This window comes from Megalops cyprinoides, chromosome 2 (assembly GCF_013368585.1).
Source record: "Megalops cyprinoides isolate fMegCyp1 chromosome 2, fMegCyp1.pri, whole genome shotgun sequence".
Lineage (NCBI taxonomy): Eukaryota > Metazoa > Chordata > Actinopteri > Elopiformes > Megalopidae > Megalops > Megalops cyprinoides.
In genome coordinates, this window is record NC_050584.1 from 67,830,842 (window position 1) to 67,853,104 (window position 22,263).

Here is a 22,263-nt window from a genome sequence, read left to right on the forward strand (position 1 = left end):
GGTTAGTTGGTGAGTGAATCCTCTTCGTATAAGTTTGACGCCATTTTGAAGCCGTTAAATCTCATGTTAGATGCCACTAATGGCTTTACCGCTATTGAGAATATTTTAATTTTACTGTCTTCATTCTCCTTTTTTCATCCGTTTCATTTTAATGTCAGTAATAATAAGCCTGTTTAGATATTAACTAATTTCTCATATGGAGGTAGATAATCTAGTTAATCAGTGTCCTTTTTTTGTAAATGCTGGAAAATTACTGTTAGTCGATCAAGCAACTGCTTGATGTAGGAAATAAAATGTGCTAAACAGCAGCATGTCGGCTATGCACCTCAAATAAATTTTATACAGTTAGAATGAGTTTATTTTTATTCATGGGGAGCACAGTCTTAAACAACCTGTTTAAAGTTTTGTTCAATACATTTGAGTAGAGCTGGCTAAATTGGTGAAGATTAGCAGCAGTATGAAAAGACATAATGACTAGTTTGTAAGATCAGCCCCATTATGTAGCTGTGTAATTGGGCATGTACATCCTATACGCAGTTTGCTGATAAATTATTTATAGCAAACATACAAGACAAGGTTATGAAAAAGCCTTATGAGTCTTTAATTATGCTTTATGTTGCTGTATTATAAACTATTAGCAGTTTATCAATGCATGATTATGGACCCCTAAAATAAAGTACCCAAACAGCTTCCATTTCCATTCCAGTCCATGCTGTGCAGTGGACAGTTCTGCACTATTTGTTGGCAGACAGTGGTGCCACTCTGAGACTGAGAGATGAGATTCACCATTTCACAAGGCCTCCTTCTTAAAGTGTCGAAATTACATTATTGGTATTTAGCAGACGCTCTTATCCAGAGCTACTTAACACGTTGCTGTTTTTACATGTTATCCATTTATACAGCTGGATATTTACTGAGGTGAATCCAGGTTAAATACCTTGTGCAAGGGTACAGCAGCAGCACCCCAGCAGGGAATCCTCCCTGCCACATTTTGGCTACAAGCACCGCTCCTTACCGCTATGCTACACTGCCACCCAGCTACTGAAACTGGGGGATCCATGCTGGAAACTGCAAGCTGTTAAGAATACTCCTGGTCATCTCCCAAACTGCACATGAGAACTGCAGGAAAGGGAGAAGGGAATTTCATTAATTTTACAGATTTAAATTTCCAAAATGTGATGCTGAACCTACATTCTAAAACTGTTCTTGGTGGAATTATCTTACAGCTAAATCTGGCACTATATGTAATAATACAGTTGACTGTTATGCTCTGTCCCTTTCAACTGAATAAGTTAATAAATAAAATGATTTTTCAGTTGCTGGGTGGAGTCTCAGCCATGGCAGGGCCTCGTCTGGTCGTCACCATCGTCCTCCTGTGGATACTGACTCTGACTGAAGGCCAAGGTAACACAAAACCCACTTTCCAGCTTCACTCTCACCTGCTGTGCTTCTAGCTGCTCTTTTTTTCTCATCACTCTTGCAGTATGTGTTTAATGTTGACAAAGATTCATGTGCACTTTACAAAAAGTGCAGAAATGTGTTGCGCTGCGTTATGTTGTTGAACTTCTGTTATTGCATTATGTCTGTGGTGGGTCACAGTGCCAGGTGCTCCTCACCTTGTGCTCTGTCTGTACAGGTAAACACCTTTCTGTGGATGCTGGTACCTAAGAGCTGCAAAAATTGACAGAAAGAGAAGAGAAAGGCAGGGAAAAGAAGATGCGATGTGGGAGTTGGCAGGGAAGGGTAGACACACAGACAGTAAAAGAAAAGTGAGGAATGAACAGTCAGGAGAGAGAGGCCATGCTGATGGCTGACAGGGTTGTGGGCTTTGTTGGACAGGAAAAATCTCAAGGTGTACGATGAATGGATTCAATGCATATACAAATTCACTCTATATAACCTTATGACCAGGTTTCAATAGTTGGTCAGACGAGGTACAAGCTAGCTGGTGGAGACACAAGTGCATTAAATTATTAGATTTGTATTTTTTAAGGAAAACAAAGTTTGGGACATAAAAAGGAGGAAAGGTGAGTGGATGAGAGGGAACGGGGGTTACAGTGAAAGGAAACGAGGAGAGGGAGATGGCCATGGAGGGAGACACTCATTAAACGACATGAAGAGGTGATCAGACGTGTAGATGTGAACTGAACTTAACTAAAGGGAAATGGAATGTTAATGCAGAAATACAGCAGCAGGTGGAAACACGTTAGGTGCATTGCAACTAGCTTCCTTCTGTCTGTGTCTCCTGCATGGCGGTCAAAGCAAGTGCACCCCATAATTCTTTGTGCTTAAAATGGTGTCATTAGTATCCATTATGAGAAATTAACATATCTGATCTTCCCAACAAAAGTGTTCCATGTGTCTGTCTTTTAGCTAGCTGGTTAAATCTCTAAATTAGAATTTTACAGCATATGACATAGCTCCCCAAATTTCCCCATGTGGGGATCAATAAAGTCTTATCTTATCTTAGACACGTTGCAGGGAATGCATAACTTCACCTTCTAAATGATAACACATAATGATAAATGATAACACATAATGATAAATGATAACACATAACAGCACCAGCATGTGCATGTCAAAAGGGGTGCAGTCACTCTAGTGTGGAGCTATATAAATTATTTTATAAATAAATAAATGTCAGGAAATGAACCTGCAACCTTCTGATTAGGAGCCCGGCTCCCTAACAGCTGCCCCACTCTGCTGTGTATTCTTCCTCTGCAGACACACCTGTTACCTGCCTCTTCTCTGAGGCCTGTGTGCTGCCGTGCAGCTTCAGACCCTCAAGGAATGAAGACTCGAATGAAGAGTTTTACTGGCATAAACTGGTTGGACAGGGCATCAGTGTCCACAGCTACTACCATGGCACTGATCAGCTAGAGGACCAAGACAGGCGCTACAAAGGACGGACCTCTCTCTTTAAGGACCTGATCTCCCAGGGCAACGCATCCCTGCTGCTACAGAACACCAGCATTCAGGACCAGGGCAGATACAGCTGTCAAACCCACAACCAGAGGTCCTTTGTGAACGTGACAGTGGAGGGTGAGTCTCCCCACAACCATCTCCTGCTAATGCCCTCATGACCCACAGTGTTTAACAGAGAATCCCTCTCTGGGTATCCCTGGTATTCATTGGACCTTTCCATTACTGTCCTGAAATAATAAAATAGCCTAACAAGCCAAAAAGGGTTTAATAAAGTTATCTAACCATAACCAAGAATATCATGTACCTACACAATTAAAACATCCGGTAACTGGATATGAAATGAGCAGTCTCTTGTGCTTTTGTTCCATACACCTCCTGTATGTTCTCTTCACTGTCTGATTTTGCCTTGCAGATAAAAACTAACCATTTTGTTTGGTTCTGGCATATTTACAGAAATGTTATTTATTGTGAACTGCCCTTGTCAAATAAACCCAAATAAAAAGTGTTCTAATTTACTGTATCACTCTGAACATTCTTGAAGGGGCGTGCTTTGCTCAAGCAGTGGATTGTGGGTAGTAAGGAGTTGCAAACATCAGTTGAAGAGGATGGTACATGTGCAGTTTTCCCTCACTTCAGTTTTGCTTAACCCTTGCAATTGTTTTTACGATGGATGCATCGTAAGATGTGCCTGAATGAATTTAGTGAGTAGCAAATGACTTGGGTTCCTGACGAAACCTTTTTATGTTCCACCTTGTGAGACTGTGCACAGGAAGTAGATGCTTTACTGCTATTGTGACATCACTGCAGCTCCCATCAAATCAGTGAGCATGGAGAGGACCAGAGAGGGAGTGGCCTGCATGTCCCAGGGCATCTACCCCACCCCTCGCGTTTCCTGGTCCACTGATCCACCCACACCATCAGGAACCCTGCAGGACTCCAGCCAGCCGACTGCAGATGCCCAGGGACTGTTCTCAGTGAGCAGCACAGTGAGGATGCTGGGAAATCTTTCTGACCATGCCTACATCTGCACCGTGTCCAAAGAGGACGGGACCGGGGAGTGGAGAGCTTCGTTCAGACAGCAAGGTACCGCAGCCTGGATTACATCATCGATCACCTGAACAGTGGGGGGCATCTACTGATGGCAGAATGAGGCTTCATGAACCCTAGAATGGGTGGGGCCTTCAGGCTCTGTAATTGACTCTTTGAACTTCAATTTCATTGAGGTCATCTTTGAAGCAGTCTTTGAGAGCCTAATTAGATATAGCATTACAGCTTGGTTTGGTAACCGCTCTGTGCAACTGAAGTCAAAACTAGTCCGACTCATACAAACTGCATGGAAGATAATAGTAGGACAACATCCATCTACCTACAAGCAGGCTGTGTTAAGGCAAGCCAACAAGATTATAACCGACTCATCTCATGTGCTACACACCGAGTACCAGCTACTGCCATCAGGGAGCAGGTTTAAAGTACCACACTGTGGTTTGAATAGATTTAAAAACTCTTTTATCCCTACTTCAATAAAAATTTGAAATGGCGGTAGACGTAACAGGGATGGAATCAATATAGCACCTCTCTCTACTTTTGGCACTATAGGTTTTATCTTTTTAACATCGGTGTCAAACATCTTTTTCACTGTATGTTTTGATCGTTATGTTAGATATGTCTCTTGTTCCCTGTAGCTGTCTCATCCTGTCTGTATGTATGTGGAATGTTTTCTCTATGGATGTACCATGGGTGGAAGCCCGAGCCAAATTTCCTACAGTCTGGGACAATAAAGTGAATCTTGAATCTTCAATCTTCCAATACCTCACACATTACTGGCAATAATCTGGATACAGCCAGTTACTTTACTGACTCACCTAATAACCCAGAACAGAAATATTATCAGAGATTAACCTGGGATTTTCTGTGCATCAGCGTGATCATCTTACTGGACCGGGTCTGTCAGGGTGTGGAGGGCTTGGTCTAAGTGTAACTCAACTTGTGTTTGATTGTTCTTTCAGAGGACATCCATGGAGAAGTGGGCCAAACCCTGGCCATCCCCTGCCCTGCACCAAAGCCCAGCCTCCAGAACTTCACTCAAACCTGGACTTTCATGGGACAAACCCCGCCCATCCTCACACACAACAGCAGCACCTCACACCGGCATATCTCAGACCTGTGGAAGAACCGGGTTCAGGACCTTTTAGAAAACGGGTTGCTCCTGATCCAGAACCCAGAGGGCCAGAACCTCACAGGAACGTACACCTGCAAGGTGTTAGCTGACCGGACTCTGCAGCTGGTGCAGACATATGTCAGATTTACAGGTACAAATCCAGGAAGTGAAAGATAAAGAGAAGAAACTAAATAAAACTCACCTGAGCTGGTCTGGAGCCACAGAGAGCTTCACTTTCCACTAATATAAATCCATTTGTGATAACGCTACGCCAGAATTTAGACTCCTCCTTCATGACTGGCTTTGGTTCAGGGTGAAAATGCTGTCAGCTGTAACCCCCTCTGAGGAAGTGTGTCTTTATTTACAGGTGCAGATAAGCATTCTGGGAGTGACACCCTGCACCCTGCTGCTGCTGCTGTTGCTGTGGTTATTACTGTTCTTCTCGTGACAGGACTCCTCATAGTAGCATGGAAAAAAGGTACAGAGAAATATGAACTCTTTGGACCTTATTATTCTAGACCCATGTATTTAAAACTGTTTTACACTGTAGTACAGTGGTAATCAAACCAGACTGCTGTCCATAAAACTCATATACATGCTCATACTTGGATAAAAACAAAAATGTGCGTACACACACACACAAACAAATACAAATAAAAACAAAAAAGCAAAAATTCTGGGAGTGTCACCTGGCACCATACTGCCACTGCTGCTGCTGCTGCTGGTATTGCAGTTGCTGGCCTCCTTACCCATGGTCTTGTGGCAGTATTGTTGTTCAGAGCACTCCAACCAGGTAAAGACAAACCATTACTGTTTCACCTTATTATTTTACACCAACATATAAAATCTGTTTGACCAAATGTGAGAGGCTGTAAAACTGTGGTAATCAAACTGAAGCGCTGTTACCAGCATATAATCATAGGCTCTCCCTGTCTCTGTCACAAAGAGACATTAAGTATCTACCCCCCCCCCCCCCAACACACAAGCACATGCAGAAGTATAAAAAAAAAAAGTACATACAAACACCCACACGCAAGCAGAAGCACACATACAGACACACCAGTGAACCAGAAACACATTTACACACATACATACTCACACATGCATATGTACACACACACACATTTTCTCAAACACATGCACACTCAGACATACATTTTGCACTGCTTGAGATTTCCCTAGTAAGAGTGACAGGACTCATGAGAAGGGGTTATGTGAAGGAGCTGTATTCTGAAAGCTGTGGCACAGAGATTGATGTGTGTGTGTGTCTGTGTCTGTGACTAAAATCTCAAATAGGACTATTATACATAACACAATTTTGAAAGCAACTAAACAAGAAACAGGAGGTGAAATAGCTTTGATTACAGTGTATTGATGTTTTGACTGGAGTTGTCCACATTGATATTTAAACTTGCTTGTTAAACACTGTACATATTTTCTGCGTCTTACAGTTGGGGATCAAAAGAAACAAGTTGGAGAAGGAGGAAATGGAGAGGTGGAAGCTGGGGACGGAGCTGGAGCCACACTGAGCCTATCAGCCATACTGGATCCACAGCCGCCCAATCACCACGGCAACCAGGATGAAGCAGGCGCATACCTGGTTATGCAGGACGTCCCAGAGCCAGAGAGAGAGAGGGCGGGGCACAAATCATCAGACTCTGGGGGTCCAGAGGGGGGCGCTGTGGACTGAAGGATCTGCTGGATATATAAAAATATATGCATTTTATTTTAATGTATTTTTATCTATATTTTTAATTAACAATTTAACTTCCATACATGTGCACAGTGTCTTACATTACTTACAAGTGTATGTGTGCGCTTGTATGTGTGTCTTGTGTGGACAGTGTGTATGACGTGTATTATGGGTACTTTGTGTGCAGCTGTGAAATGAGTTTGAGTGTGTGTGCATGTGTGTGTAAAGTTTTGAGTTTTGTGCATGAAACTATACACTTTCACTGAGGTAAAACATACTTTAGGATAACTGAGGTCGAGAAATGACACCCCCTGGAAGGCAAGTTTTTTTTTTTTTTTTTTTGTTATACACTCCCTGGCGCTCTGGATCTTCAGAAAATAGCACTACATCTCTGCCTGTTACACTGATACCTGTAACGGGAGCTTTGCACAGGACAGGACGATGGGAGGAGTATGAGCTCAGTGACTGTTCCAACCAGTAGGTGGAGACAGAGTTCAGGTCTCTCAGAGACGCCCATATCAGGCACATCACTGTAGAGTAGAACACTCAGTCAGAAAACAACCAGGACAGAACACACACTGCATCCCTGAACCAGGAGATGCAATCAATCTCTCTCTCTCTCCCTCTCCCTCTCCCTCTCTCCCTCTCTCCCTCTCCCTCTCCCTCTCCCTCTCCCTCTCTCTCTCTCTCTCACTCACTCACACTGTAGCCGTGTGTGACTTGCACCCTGACACAGGAGGATCCAGCACAGTTCAGACAGATAAGTTCCAGTCAGACGAGTCTCAATTACAGTTTGTTCAGATAATTCAGTGTCAGAAAAGACCCAGAAACCACATATTCTTGCACATAACAACATTGGTGGAACCAACCCTGCTAGCTTCACTCCTTTGCTGGACTGGCTACCTACTGATTGTGACTCTACTGACCCCAGGCTGTGAGCCAGTGGCAGTTCTAGCTTGTATGCCCCCCCCCCCCCCCCTTTTTTTTTACTCAGACATTTGGAACAACACAAATAAATAGTCATAACTTTTAAAACTATATAAATCTAAAAATATATACAAAAATAACGCTCAAATATCAAAAAGAAGTAACAAAGACAAATAGAAACAAACTGCAGTAGGCTATACGTAACGGGTGTAGACTGCGTTGTGTGTTTCAAATAGCTGATTCGAACCTGTGTTCTCACTGCTTATTCCCAACCCCTTACAGCCAGCGTCGTTGCCAGTCGAGCTAAAGGCAAATTTCCACTGACCAGTCGGCGACAACGCTACTTAACCACCTCAGCTAGCCAGCTCTGCCACATATATATAAACAAATAAAAAAGAGAATCGAATTATTACACGATTGCCCTATTTCTAAATATACATGTCATTATGCACAATTTATCAAACTTTCAGAATAGGAACCAAATGAATCATACATCCTCCTTGGCTAATTTTAAGCACAAGACACCCCAAAAGACTCAATATAGCACAAAAGATACAAAATATCAGCATAATATAGACGTCTTTTAAGTTAGCCTACAGCATTGGAAATTGCGACCAAGTCAATACAATCACAGAAAACCTTTATGATGTCACCCCAATGAAAGTTAACCAAATCAATAATGTGCTAGTTAGGTTGTAATCATTTTGCTACAGGCTACGCACATTATCATGATGAAACTGTGTGAAATTATGTCCAATGTTATGTATGCTAGTTGGACAGAAAACGGAGTATTATCACCCTATGTGTAATAGCATAGCAAGCAACATAGGCTAACAAATATAAGTGTTGTACTCGCCTTTTTCATTAAATGCATAATATTATGCTCATAAAGAGATGACATAGCTGCCTTTATCTTTTGCGCGTTTCTCCTCTTCTTTCCTCTTTTTCCTAAACTGGGCACCTGATGGCTTAGACCTTTTCTTACCCATTTGTGTTGATTTGGCACTTGAGCATTACCCATACTCCAACACTGTCAACCAACAGTTAAGACTAAATCAATTCACCTCGGTGGTGTGCAGACTGGTTTTATATTATTCTTAACAATTTCACACAAACCAAAGAAAAAATGTCTGTGAAACTACATATTCACAGATTTTACTAATTGCATTAGTACTGTACAAAGTTAAAGGTGCGCTATTTGATAGATTCCCCCGCTCCCCCTACCTCGGGCTTCCAGTGGGGAGACCTGAGGTCAACTTACTCCCGCCCTCCTCCTCATCTCATACTCCTGCGTGGGAAATCTTCCCAGGCAGTAGCCTGCCTAGCTCACAAACTAGATTCAGGGCGCCCACTCCGACAAGGTTAAAAGACCCATACAGTGACATGATATCATTGACGCGACGCGCAAATGAGCGATAGAAAACTGATCGCGCCCCGTGCCGCCCCCGGCAAGACGCCGTTCTGGGCAGCTGACCATGTCGCCCATACCTAAATCCGCCACTGTTGTGAGCGCCCCCTTCAGGCGAATGTTATATTGATCGCTCTCCCAAAAAGGAATGTCAGCACTGGGGTTCTACACATCACAGTAGAGTAAACCCTGCAGCCATTATAAAGCAGCACATCTACTCGCTAAATATTAAATACGCTTCCGCCCGCGCTACACCCTGAGTGAGTCCCCACTGTCACCGTTCTGCACACCCGGAGCGGGTGCACCGACAACGGCATTGAACACACATGCAACACTCGGACAACACAGAGACAACGAACAGCAGGAAAAGCTTTTTTTTTCTTCGGCTGAGGAGTGCGGAGGGCAGAAACACAAAAATATAGTATGTCCCTGTCTGTTGTTGGGATATGTAAGATATCTTGTGGTTGAGCATTTGGCAGATCAGCTTCATCCCAGGAAGTTGAGGAAAGGCGTTGCTTGAGCCCACCTATTTTTTGGAACTTTCTTTTACTGAAGTTTTTACACAACTGATAAGATTGGCATGGGTGGTACAAAACAGTTATACATGCTCAGGTCATTTCTCTCATTGAATAAAGGGTTATGTGGTGACTCCACCACTCCCCGCCTCTACCAGTCAGGCCAGAGGATCCTTTCCGTTCTTGTGCCTTCAGTATGCTGTATCAAATACAGAAATAACAATCTCCAAAATTAATACAAACTATACCTCAAGGTCTGATGTATATAGGTTTATTGTATATGGATCAGAAATCACATACAGTAAACCGGGCTGGTCCACGTGGAGCAAAGCAGTCACACCCTCTCTCGAGACCCAGGTCTGGGGAAGCACCTCAAATTCCCCTTCTTATATATCTTTTTCCTAAACCTTCCCATTTCTGGGCTTACCTGCTAGCTCCCCCTCTCATGGTCCACCCTCTTTTTCTCTTTTTGGTTTAATTAACTTTTACACAATTATTTATTTATTTCTCTCAATCATTCTGAGTTTTTTCTCAGGTTTTTCTTCCAATATTTTACGCCAAACCAAGCTATATTTTTTAAAATGGGTGGAACCCTCCTGAAAGTTCAGTTGGCAGTAACCCAGGCTTCCTGGGTCCAATACACCTGTCCTCCAATAACCTCAAGCAAGCATAGTGAACTTAATACAACCTTTTGGCAGTAGGCTTATGCTAGTACACAGTGTTGCTAGGCTAATACAGTTTTTCCTACCACAGTTACATATCTCACATACTCATACACTGAAAAAAGGAGACTGGCCATCTGTTGGATTTATCTAAGCATCTTTTGCGCATTTTACACAACTGTCTCATGTTCTGAAGCAAAATGTAATAATATTGTGTAGAATCTACAATGTATGCAGCGAGAGTACATGAACTTGTTTAGCTCATGTTGAGCAGAGCCATGGCTTTAACGTTGGGATAAAGTGAGTCAATCAAGTAAATGTATCATCGCGATATCCCGTGCAATCATGCATTGCGCGTAATGCATTTGAGGAAGAAGACAGACCTGCTTTGTCACGCCATTGGCTGGAATAAATTTGAATATTGGCTAATGCGTATCCTTGAGTCGTATTATTTAATGAACTCGCGTGAGGTTTTTTGCTCTTGCGCTGTTTAATCACCGTGGCAACTTCAACTGCCACGTCTCCTCGGTGAAAATAAACGGTATACTGATGCAGTGATTTGTGTCTGTTTTTGGTGCTGCAGCTCACCACCAGCCTCACACTCTTAAGTTTTTTGCGGTGAGTAGAACTTATATAAATGTACATTGAAGAGAGCAATGGTGTCATTTACATTTTTAGATGCAGAAATACATATTGGCTATTTGCTGCTCTGCTATAAAAACATTGGCATCAGCCATAAAAAACAATCTGTTGACCTGTAGTATATACTATTTGTGTTTAGAGAAATACAGTTTTACATTGTAGAAGTGGTTTTCTGTTGCTCTTTGTTGCTACAGATTGACAAGCAAACTCACAGTCTGTGCATATCTCCTGGAGTCAGCGCTTTCACTGTGGGCTCAAGTTTTTGTGGTGAGAATATGATTTTTTTTATTCGCTCTGTTAATGGCATGGCAGAGCTCTGTAGATGGTTATTTCAGCTGAGTAGCCCTGGGCCTTTGCACTAGCTGTTAATCCAAAACGTTGGTCCTAGCCAGAGTTGTAAAGTAACAAAGTAAAAATACTTTCTAGCTGTACTTTTTTCTGGGTTTTCTAATGTAGCAAACTGGTGTCATCAGGTTGAAACACTGGTATCTGCAGTGTAGTGCTTTTTCTTGTTGAAAATATTTTGTATGTGACATTTTAACTTGGCACATTTAAAGAGGGGGGGGGGGGGGACCTGCTGTTCATCCAGGTTCTGGAATAAAGGTTTTGAAACAAAACTGTCTTATCGTTTTCAATGGAAAAAAGTGGGTAATGTTAAGAATGATCAAGAAAAAGTTAATTGAAAAGTATTAGACAACAAGAAAATTATTGATTGCTGAAATGTTAATTGTAATTTATTGGATTGTATTGATAACAAATATTGCTAGAGTTAAGTGATCAAATAGTGTTGGAATAAAGTGATCAAATTGTGTTGGAGTAAACTGATTAAAGAGTTTAATTTACTTTATTGAATCAAATTTAAATAACTTTGTATCAACACAAAGTACTTGTGTTGACTGAACATAAATAGTTTGTGTTGATTTAACACAATTCTGTAAATTGCTGCCAAAGCAAACAATCTGTGTGCAACCAATGTCCGCTATTGAATTGAGTAAATCCGTTGAATTGAGTTCTTTTTTCAGTGTATACAAATTCCATTTTTTCCCAGTATCTTACATATTCTTCATTACATGATCTTAAAACAAAGGTTAGCCTCTCCATAAAGTGTATTTCATTGACAATTTCAATCCAGTTTTTTTTGTTGGGGAATTTTTTTGCAACCATTTCCGAGTGATAGCTTTCTTACTGGCTGCTAAAAGCATTTTGAACAGATATCGGTCCTGGATTAAGTTAATTTGGGGTTTTGCCCAAATATACTGTAAGAAACGAGCAATCAATTTGCAAATCAAAAATTTTCTTTACTACTTTTACCACCTCTTGCCAATACGAGAAAATTAAAGGTGTTACGGCCAGACTCCTGATCATGAATGATGAAATTGCTTTGGTTTGTCGAATGATTTTAACACGATTCTGGTGGGTTTTTTTTTTTAGTGTGGACGTCCAAAGCGGTTTTGCCCTCGTGTTTAATCACAGTTTTAAATGAGCATATGGAGCAGGTAGCAGAAAGTGGAGCGCCCGGGGTTGGCTAATTTTCATTTTTTATCCAGTCATTACTGAAATAAATTGAACATTTCATTTTCTTTTTGACTGGCCTGTCAGACCCAATAGACACAATCTCATCTTCGTCTTCCATCTCGCCACCCATCTCAGTGGTTATATTGTTCCTCGAGAATAACGTTACCATTAAGTAGTAAGCTATACAGTAGTACATTCAGCACAATTATCAGGTTCACTGCCTATCTTGTGCCGCCAGTAGTAGCCGCCGAGGCTGATGAGCTAGTCACGTCACATCCCATCAGAGCCAATGACAGTGCACACCAGCGGGAAAATGATGCATATTTCAAGAGGATGGACATAAAGACAACATCGAAATAGTCAATTAAACAGAAACGGTAAAACTTGATCTAGAGCAGCACTTCTCACTTTTGCACTCATTATGAATGTATTTTGAATGCAAAAGACACTTTTTTCAAAAAAATTAGTGTTGATTTGTTATATAAAGTTATAAGCATGTTTATTAAAAATAGTTTTGTAATAACCAATTGTTCCGGACCTTTGACGTTGATGAGAATTCAGATTTGGACCTTTGAATGTAAACTTTGAAAACCCCTGATCTAGAGTATTGAAAACCAGGACATTAAGTGTCCCCGGAGAGAGAATACATTTTCTGGGAATGACTATTAAAAAGAAGGACAATCCCGGGAAAACCGGGACAGGTGGCAACTCTAGAAACAGCGAAACGAAGTCTGAAGCTTGCATTCATTTTCATACTCGGAAAGTACGACAACTGTTTCATTTCTACATCTGATGCGTCTCTGCGCCGCAGCCGCTTCCCGGGGTCATGCACACAGACAGAATGAAACGGGGAAAGAGCGAGCCGATCGCCCATTGTACCGCCCGCCTGCGTAACTCACTCGCCCTCCGTCCCTAACAGCTCCACACCCGCCCCACCCTTCTACCTGCGCCAGCTGCTCCCGATCAAGGAACTGGACCCGCCCCTCCCAAACACATAGGGTCACTCACTCCCTGCTCCGCAGTTTATCCACTGACTTCCTGCGGATGCCGACGCTGAACGTGACCGTGAGTTACCAGCCGCCCGTATTTTTAATGTTGAGGAAAAACTCACAGACAGATGATTGGGTAAAATGACCGTCCAAAATGTGTTGTATTCTGTTGTCTGATGTTCATTTTTCAGAAGTTTGATATAGCTTGGCTGAAAAAAAAAGTATTTGATTCTTTTTGCAAAGAAGCATTAGCCCTCATTTTTACAGTCAGTTCGCTAGGATTTCCTTTCTTCACCTGTAACATGTAGCTATAGACATGCAAAATCTATCCAAACAAGACACCAGAAGGACAAAGATTTACTACAGAATCCTGGCTAAACACGCGTGTATGGAGTAGCAAACATTAAAACTACACTGGTAAACAGAAATGTATCTGTAAATTACTTACTTATTATGTGGCGTAGTGTTTTCCTCCTACTTGTGAAAAACTATAGCATAATGTGGAAGCCAGTAATCCTCGGTAGTAAATCCTCCTCTTATAACTCCCGTTTATCCACAGCTGCCCAGTTTATTTACCTGAGCGAATACAGAGCATACTGCTATCCTACTGCACGGTGCAATAAAGCAGTGTACATAGCCTACATTCTCTGTTTTAGTGACATGTTATTGAAAAGAGTTATGAGACTTTTTACATTACGGTCCAGAAAATATGCCACTCATAATTAGCAATGCAATATCAATAAAATGATTGTCCTTGCTTATCAAATCAGAGACAGGAGGAAACAGGAGAGGTGAGAGTACAGGACATCTTCCCTATAATGAGAGATAAGGAAATACAGTCCTGTATGAGCGCTTTGTTTGTTGTTCACGCTACAGAGCGGACGGCATCGTAGCGAAAAGTTTCAAGGGGCAGCAGAGCAGGTTTTGCAAGGAAACGATGGGTCCAAAAAAGAGGCGTTACTATTTCACATTTTCATCTGTTTAGTTCATCTTATCAAAGTACAACTGACATTGACACTGACATTGAGAGCATACCAAGAGAGTGCTGATTTGGCTTTTTTTTCTTTCTTTTCGGAGCAACAGAGGCAGCGATGGCTAGCATCTTCTTGGCAGTTGTAAGTATTTGAATCTGAGCATCCAAAGTAGATTCATACTTATACTATAAATGCGTATGTTATAAATATGTGAATGGTGATTAAGTATGCATATAGTGGTGATATGCAATATGTATTTGGGCTCTGCAAGGGTATTTTCTAAACCTAATGTACTATAATAGTATACTTTTTTGTAATGTATTTTATTTTGTACATGATATGTAACTGTGTAGCTATTGAGATACAGATTTGTGATCTCACTCTCTTCCCTTCTGATGAACGAGAGAGGGCATACGGAGCTGAAACCTGTGACGCTGACTGCATGTACTGTTATTTTATCTTTGAACAGCCGTGAGCAGAGATCATACAGGGTTGCAACCTGTAATGCTGGACTGTGCCAATAATATCAAGGAGCATGATGGGAAATAATCTCAAAAGGAATCTGGTTGCAGTCTTTCAAATAGTGACCCTGCAAGATCCCCATTCTTTGCAAAATCATAGTCTGTGACTAAAAATTCTGTGACTAATGGCACATTGTCTTTAGATGTGAGAGGGTGTCAGACTTGAGTCTTTTAAAAGTCTTTTCAGTGTCTTGTCAAAGTCTTCTAGCGTATGGTTAGCATAAGTGGACCAGACACCTCTCTCCTCTTCTGACACCATCCCGCAGTTGAGAAGTGCTGGAAGCTGCAACCCGGTTTGAGGACAGACTTTTTTGTGAACATTTTGCGATTGATCCAGGTTGGACAATACTGTTAATGTGTTTTTCCTAATAGTGTGTGTGTGTGTGTGTATATATATATGTATATACACACACACACACACACACACACACACACACACATATATATATATACACATACATACATAGTAATGACCACACTAGTCACTGGAGACAGACGGGTTCACAGAACGTTGTGCTTTTATTTGAATGCAGAGTGCAAGGGCTGCTGTCAGCCACAGCCCATGCCAACCAAAGCACCAAACGATCAGCCGGGTAGCTCACTAACTTGCACCAACACCAAAAAAGAGGGGCAGTCATGAACGTGACATCCCAGTATCAACCGAATTTAATATCCCAGCAGCCCCCAGTAAAAAGGGGTGGGATCACATTATACATTATACTGCCCTGGGTCATTAACATATATATGTTTATTTAATTTAATTATGTAATTTATTTATTTAATTATGTCACGCAGCCTAATTTTTTTAAGCCGCCGGTGTGAGACTCGCTTCGGCATTTTGCTTCTCTTGCTCTCTCCCTCTCACAGACACAAAAAGAAAAAAACTCACATACATGTAACACACATGCGCCCGCCCATCCAGACCACTCTGCTGGGCGAGTGTGTATTACATATTTAGGTGAGACGTGTGTTTTGTATCTGGAGGGAACAGGGAAAGAGCCTGGAGAGAGCGAAAGAAGCAAGGCGCCAAAGCGACTTTATACGTGTTGAGTTCGGAATTGGTTCTAAAAAGAAACAGCACTGGATCCATGGTCTGGCAGCGGTTTGGGCGTCATATACATTTCAATAAATAATGCGGCACAATAATCATTTTATCTGGATTATCTTGTTTTCATAATAGTTGGAAATCAAAATCGTAATTGAAAATAAAATTCAATTAGTCACCCAGCCGTAGTGTGTTGCAGGGACTATTAGAATCATCATACTGGTGTGACTGTATGCATCAAAGGGTTAAAGCAAGCATTTATGAAGTGCTTTAGAGGAGATTTCAAAATATCAAGATACACATTGTGTATCACGATATAGCCTAAAAATATTGCAATATTATTTATTAGCAATATCATCCAGCCCTAAATATTGTAATGATATATATATCGTTTGAAATTTGTAATCGATCATTCGTCATGCCTAATGTGGTCCTTGGGCAACTTATTTTTTTAGAATTTAACATGAACTTTACAGTGAACCTAATCTGTTTGATTGAAATTATGCAAAATCTATCCTGTCATTTGTTCAATTGAAAAAAATGTTTTAAAAAGTGCTCTCAAATTTGATTGGCGGAGTGTTATAGGCCCTGGTAGATTTTGGAAGGGAAAAGGGAATTTTATTAATATTATGGATTTAAAATTCCAAAATGTAATATTGAACCTAATTTTTTTCCAAAAACCCCTTCTTAGTGGAATTTTCTTATTGTGGCAGAGCTGAAGTGAGTAGCTCATGTGAGCCCTGCGTAAAGCCTGTGGGGTAGCGGGTAGCAGGTAGCGGTTCCAACGGTTACATCACTCCCTGAGACCTGGTTAACATTGTTGGATACTGGATAGCATTGTTGCTGGTAGGCTAGGAGGAAGTTGACTTTCGCTCAACTGGCAACGATGCTGGCCATAAGGGGGGGGTAGTGAGGATTTCGGTTTGAACCTTGCTTGCTCATTGACCCACATAACATCCAGTCAAATACACAAATAAATGCAGTTTACACCCCTTAATGTACAGCTATCTCTGGCACTATGTCTATAGACACAGTTACTGATGTGTTGATCATTACGCCCTGTCCTTTTGAACAGCCTTGTCTAGCCGTCACCATCGTCCTCCTGTGGATGCTGACTTTGACTGAATGCCCAGGTAACACAAAACCCACTTTCCACCTTCACTCTCACCTGCTGTGCTTCTAGCTGCTCTTTTTTTCTCCTCACTCCTGCAGTATGTGTTTAATGTTGACAAAGATTCAAGTGTACTTCACAAAAAGTGCAGAAATGTGTTGCACTGCATTATGTTGTTGAACTTCTGTTATTGCATTATGTTTGGTGGGTCACGGTGCCAGGTGCTCCTCACCTTGTGTCCTGTCTGTACAGGTAAACACCTGTATCTGTACTTTCTGTGGATGCTGGTACCTGAGAGCCGCAAATGACCTTGGGCTGACAGAAAGAGGAGAGAAAGAGGCAGGGAAAAGAGGATGCGATGTGGGAGAAAGCAGGGAAGAGTAGACACACAGACAGCAGTCAGGAGAGAGAAGCCCAGGGTTCGAATAACGCTGAGGCCCGGGATGGCGTGGCCCCTTAGTTCTGGCCAGGGAATCCTTAGTTCCATTTGAAATCAAAGTTTGGGGGGGGGGGGGGGGGCATTTAATTCTTTCCTCATGTTTGTTAATTCTATATCTGGTATGATAAACTTCCATCTCATTGGGTATAATTTTCAGCCGCACTGCAAGGGGCACTGTTTCTGCTCAGCAGCTACTGTCGCCAGTTCTTCCTCGTCGACGCCATCAGGTGTGGAGCTCCGCGAAGCCGTACTGTAGGGAGGGGGACGGCAGTTCTTTACGATGACAGGGTGTCCACTCCCCGTCTTGTGCCCAGCGCTAGGGGGGTCCGAGGCCGTTGTCTCTCTGCCTGCCATCTTCCCCTTTCCCCGGTTCACGTCAGTCCCGGCCCGTGTTGCTCCGACTCAGGAACCACCGCCAGGAAGGCCCGTGGTCCACTCCACCCCAACAGACGACACAGGACAACACACACCACACAGCCAAAAAACCCCCAAAAAGAAAAGGAGAAGGAAAAAAGGGATAATTGATCATCAGTTGATAATTGGGTTAGAGGGGATGCTCTATCCGGTAGTTTTGAACAATGTTGGAGTGATCTGGTTCCAGATAAAATTCAGAGGTGCAGTCGCAAAAAGTGTGTATGTGGTTGTGTTTTACATTTATTACATTTACATTCATTTGGCAGACGCTGTTATTCAAAGTGACTTACAAGTGAGGCGGAGTACAACACAAGCAAAAAGCCATATGAGGAGTCAACAATATTAGAAGTCCCATATGACCAGGTTTCAATAGATGGTCAGACAAGATACAAGCTAGCTGGTGGAGACACCAGTGCATTAAATTATTAACTTAATTAACTTATTTGTTTTCTGTGAAAAAATACAAGTTTAGGCCATAAAAAAATGGTTTAGGTGGTAGTGTTTCAGGTGATCAGGTGAACGCGGAAGAGATGTCGTCTGTTGTTTCTTGAAGATAGCGAGGGTTTCGGTAGAATGGATGAAGTGTCGAAGTTCATTCCACCATCAGGGGACAACAGCGGAGACATTTCCAGAAAGTGATTTTGTGCTGTGCTGTGAAAGAACCACCAGACGCTTTTCAGGAGCAGAGCGTAGTGGTCAGGTGGGAACATACGCTTATTATAGTGCATTCAGGTAAGTAGGTCCAGTTTTGTTGGTCACTCTGTACGCAAGCATCAAGGCCTTGAACTTCATGCGGGGTGCAGGAATCACGTGACCTGCTCATCGGAACGGTTGTGCTTGGCTAGGGCTCCTCCATCCCTTTACCCTTTATCATTTTTCATTAGCATAGAACCCACTTCATTTTCTGCAAATCGCTCTTAGATTTCTTTCAGAGGATGTCTACTTCTAGGAAGCAATCTCTTTCGTTACCTTCACAGTCTCCACAAAAGAAGAAATCTAAATGCTCTGCCGACGCCGACATAACCAACGTGGCAGATAAACTAGCTCTCTCTCTCTGGAACACTTAGTTAAAACTGAGATCGCTGCGCTCAGAGCTGACTTCGCCACTCAGATGCAAACAATGTAGAAATTGTGTACGAAGGTAGAAATGGTGTCAGGTGAACAACGAGAGCAAAAAAGGACACTTAATGACCATACCTCTTGGCTCGAATCGCTGGAACGACAAGTTATCGATCTCTAGGAACGTAGCAGACGCAATAACCTGCGCCTTGTCGGCCTGCCAGAAGGAGCCGAGAAGGATGACCCGGTGGGCTTCATCAAAGCATCGCTTTCAGTTAGGCTTCCACCCTTGGCCGGTCGGGAAATCCAGGTTGCGAGGGCGCATGGCATCTACGCTGGAGACGGGGACCCCAGTGTTCGGGAAAAACCACGTGTGTTCATCTACAGACTCCTACGAAACTTGGACAGGAATCTCATACTGGAGGCTTGCAAAAAAGTGGGGCCTGTTCGACCACAGGTTCGATTTTTCGCCTGCCACAGCAAAGAAAAGAAATGCGTTCGCCCCCCTTCAGACGCATCCTGAGGAATGCAGGCACCTGGAACTTTCTTATTTACACGGTTGTCTTAAAGGTGGCTTGTGAAGGTGGATTCCGTATGCTGCAAACACCAGATGAGCCTCGAAGTTTCCTGCTGACATCAGGACTCTCTGTTCAACCTTCTTTCTCCGACTGTAACTCGATGATGAGTGGTTTAAATCATCCATATCGAGATGGTCAAACAGTTAGGTAAAATGCTAACGGTCTGCTAGAACGGTTTAGTTGGACTTATTTTTCGTTCGATGTTATGTAGTTGAGGTGTGCAAAAATAGTTTTTTTTTTTTTTGATTAATTGCTTTTTAAAATTCGTCCGATTCGATATCGATCTGTAAAATTTATGGATCGATCTTTTAGGCTGATATGCATTTTTCCAGTTTTCTAGGTTTATTTCTGAAATGGTTAAACAGAGAATTAAAGAGACGGGCTCTAACGTAGGCCAACTGTCATATTAAAGGCAATTACTCGTCGTCATCCCGTCACCCCCCCGGGAACTTCTAACGTTTAACGACCTGCGAACCCTACGTTCACACGGACGACACAGAAGAGAGACAAAGCGACCGGCTGCCATTCATTTTCAATGAGAGTTGGTGATTTACAGAGACAAGAGACAAGTGGCCGTTGCAAAGCCAACTATGGGGCTGAAATAGACTAGACTCAAGGTCTGGTTTATGTAAATACTGAGCGATACGACACGGAGAAGGCAGCGTGACACACGTTGCTGAAACAAATGATCCAACATTTTGCTTCCAGTCAAACAGCTTATCGTGGCAGTGCCGGGTTTTACAATTTGTCTCTTGATGCGTACAGAGATATAAATAAAAAAAAAGATGCATGGAGAAGGGTGTCCGAAATTGTGCAGATGCTTGGTATACATACATATTCATATATATGTGCACTGCAGTCAAAGATTTTTAGCATTAACTTTAATACGGTGCCCAACCACTACCTAGCTAGCTAGCTAAACTGAACAGCAGCACTTGCTCACGAATGCAATGTAATTTAGCGCAATTCAAGAGAAACATAGTTGTTCATGTTCATTTGCTAGATAACTAGCTAGCTAGTTGTTCATATTAGGCTAGTGTAACGGGTGGTATCTTGCTGCGTTGTGTATTAGATTTAATGTGATGTTACGTGGGTCGGCGAGCGAGCGAGTTTCGAACCGAGGTTCTTACTGCTCGCTGCCAACCCCTTAAAGCCAGCGTCGTTGCCAGTTGAGCTAAAGGCAAATTGCCGTTAGCCTGTCGGCGACAACGCCACTTAACCAGGTCTCAGGGGGAGTAACGTAGCCGCTGCAACCACTCGGCTACCTGCTACCCGCTACCTAAGGCTTTACGCAGGACTCACACGAGCTACTTCAGCTCCGCTACACTAGCAAGAAAACGTTCACAATTGCAAAGTTGCTACTGGCAGTGAGCTAAGTTTTGTCAGTCATTGTAGCTACCTTAAATACTAGCTTTCCCTGAGCCATCTAATGCACACATTGCTGCTTCATGTCATTAATAAGTAGGCAATGATACAGGTTGGTTTTGTTTTTACATTTATTCATTTGGCAGACGCTTTATTTATTTATTATATTATTTATTCACCCAAAGCGACTTACATAGGTTACAGTTCTTTACAATGTTATCCATTTATACAGCTGGATATTTACTGAGGCAATTAATGGTTAAGTACCTTGCCCAAGGGTACAACAGCAGTATCCCAGCTACACTATAGCATAGGAACTGTACCCATGTGTTCCTCAAATAAACAGATTTTGGTATACAGCCATGCGTCGCTTAACGTCCACGATGCGTTCTGTGAAATAGGACGTTATGTGACGTTGTGCGAACACCATACTACATGCTTAGCAAACCTATATGGAATAGGCACGAGATTGGACGCTGCTGCTTACGAGTTGAAGCATACACTGTTATACGGTAAACCTTTTAATTGCAAGTATGCAAAGTTCACTTTAAAACAACGATAGAAAGTACAGTGCAGTACATGCATAAGGCATTAGCACAAGCATTTATTATAACCATCAAGACATATGTATTTTGTGGTATACTATATAGCCTTCTGTACCATTATACGCCTGGCAGCGCAATCGCTTTATTTCCATCAGACATTAGATACACGTGTTGTGTGCGGGAGGCGTTGCCCTCACTACGTCCGGCTACGTCCGCTACGTCCCCTTCTGCGATTGGGATTTTTAAACTTTATTGTAACCTTATGGGACTACGGACGTATATGCGAACGGACGTTGTCTGAATGGACGTTAAGCGGCGCATGACTGTACAAGCCTTTGGCCTTTTCTTTAGTGATTTTCACAAGTTGTTTCCAGTGACTGACATTTGTATATTTGTGTTCCATTTAAAGCTTTTTAAACATCGCTATAATTTGGAAAGCTGTTATATTTTATTTCATATCTCATTCGTATCAAATCGATATCGAATTGAATCGAATCGGGGCATCTGTGCCAATACCCAGCCCTATTATGTAACGCTACCTATTCTGAGTAATTTGTTCTCGCTAGCTAGCTAACCTGAATAAGAGTCAATCGGTCTGTACGCATATCGTTCGGTATTGTTTTTCATCTAGTGTTCTTCTTTTGTTGCACATTAAAAATATTAGCACATTGTAACTCAACTAGCCACATAGTTAAACTGACATCAGCCTCAGAGACAAGGGAGAATGTGGATAGTAGTGTGTTGTTCATCGGTGGAAACTGGCTGTGAATGTGTGGAG

The 22,263-nt window shown here is 42.2% G+C and overlaps 1 protein-coding gene across 1 annotated transcript in view; it reads left to right on the forward strand.

Annotated features, from left to right (window-relative positions):
* LOC118772342 (CD276 antigen-like) overlaps positions 1-22,263 on the forward strand; it is a 67,328-nt gene that overhangs the window by 35,946 nt on the left and 9,119 nt on the right. The window contains exon 6 of the mRNA XM_036520603.1: positions 5,451-5,472. Within this exon, the coding sequence (XP_036376496.1) occupies positions 5,451-5,472 (22 nt within the window). The remainder of the gene's footprint in view (positions 1-5,450; positions 5,473-22,263) is intronic.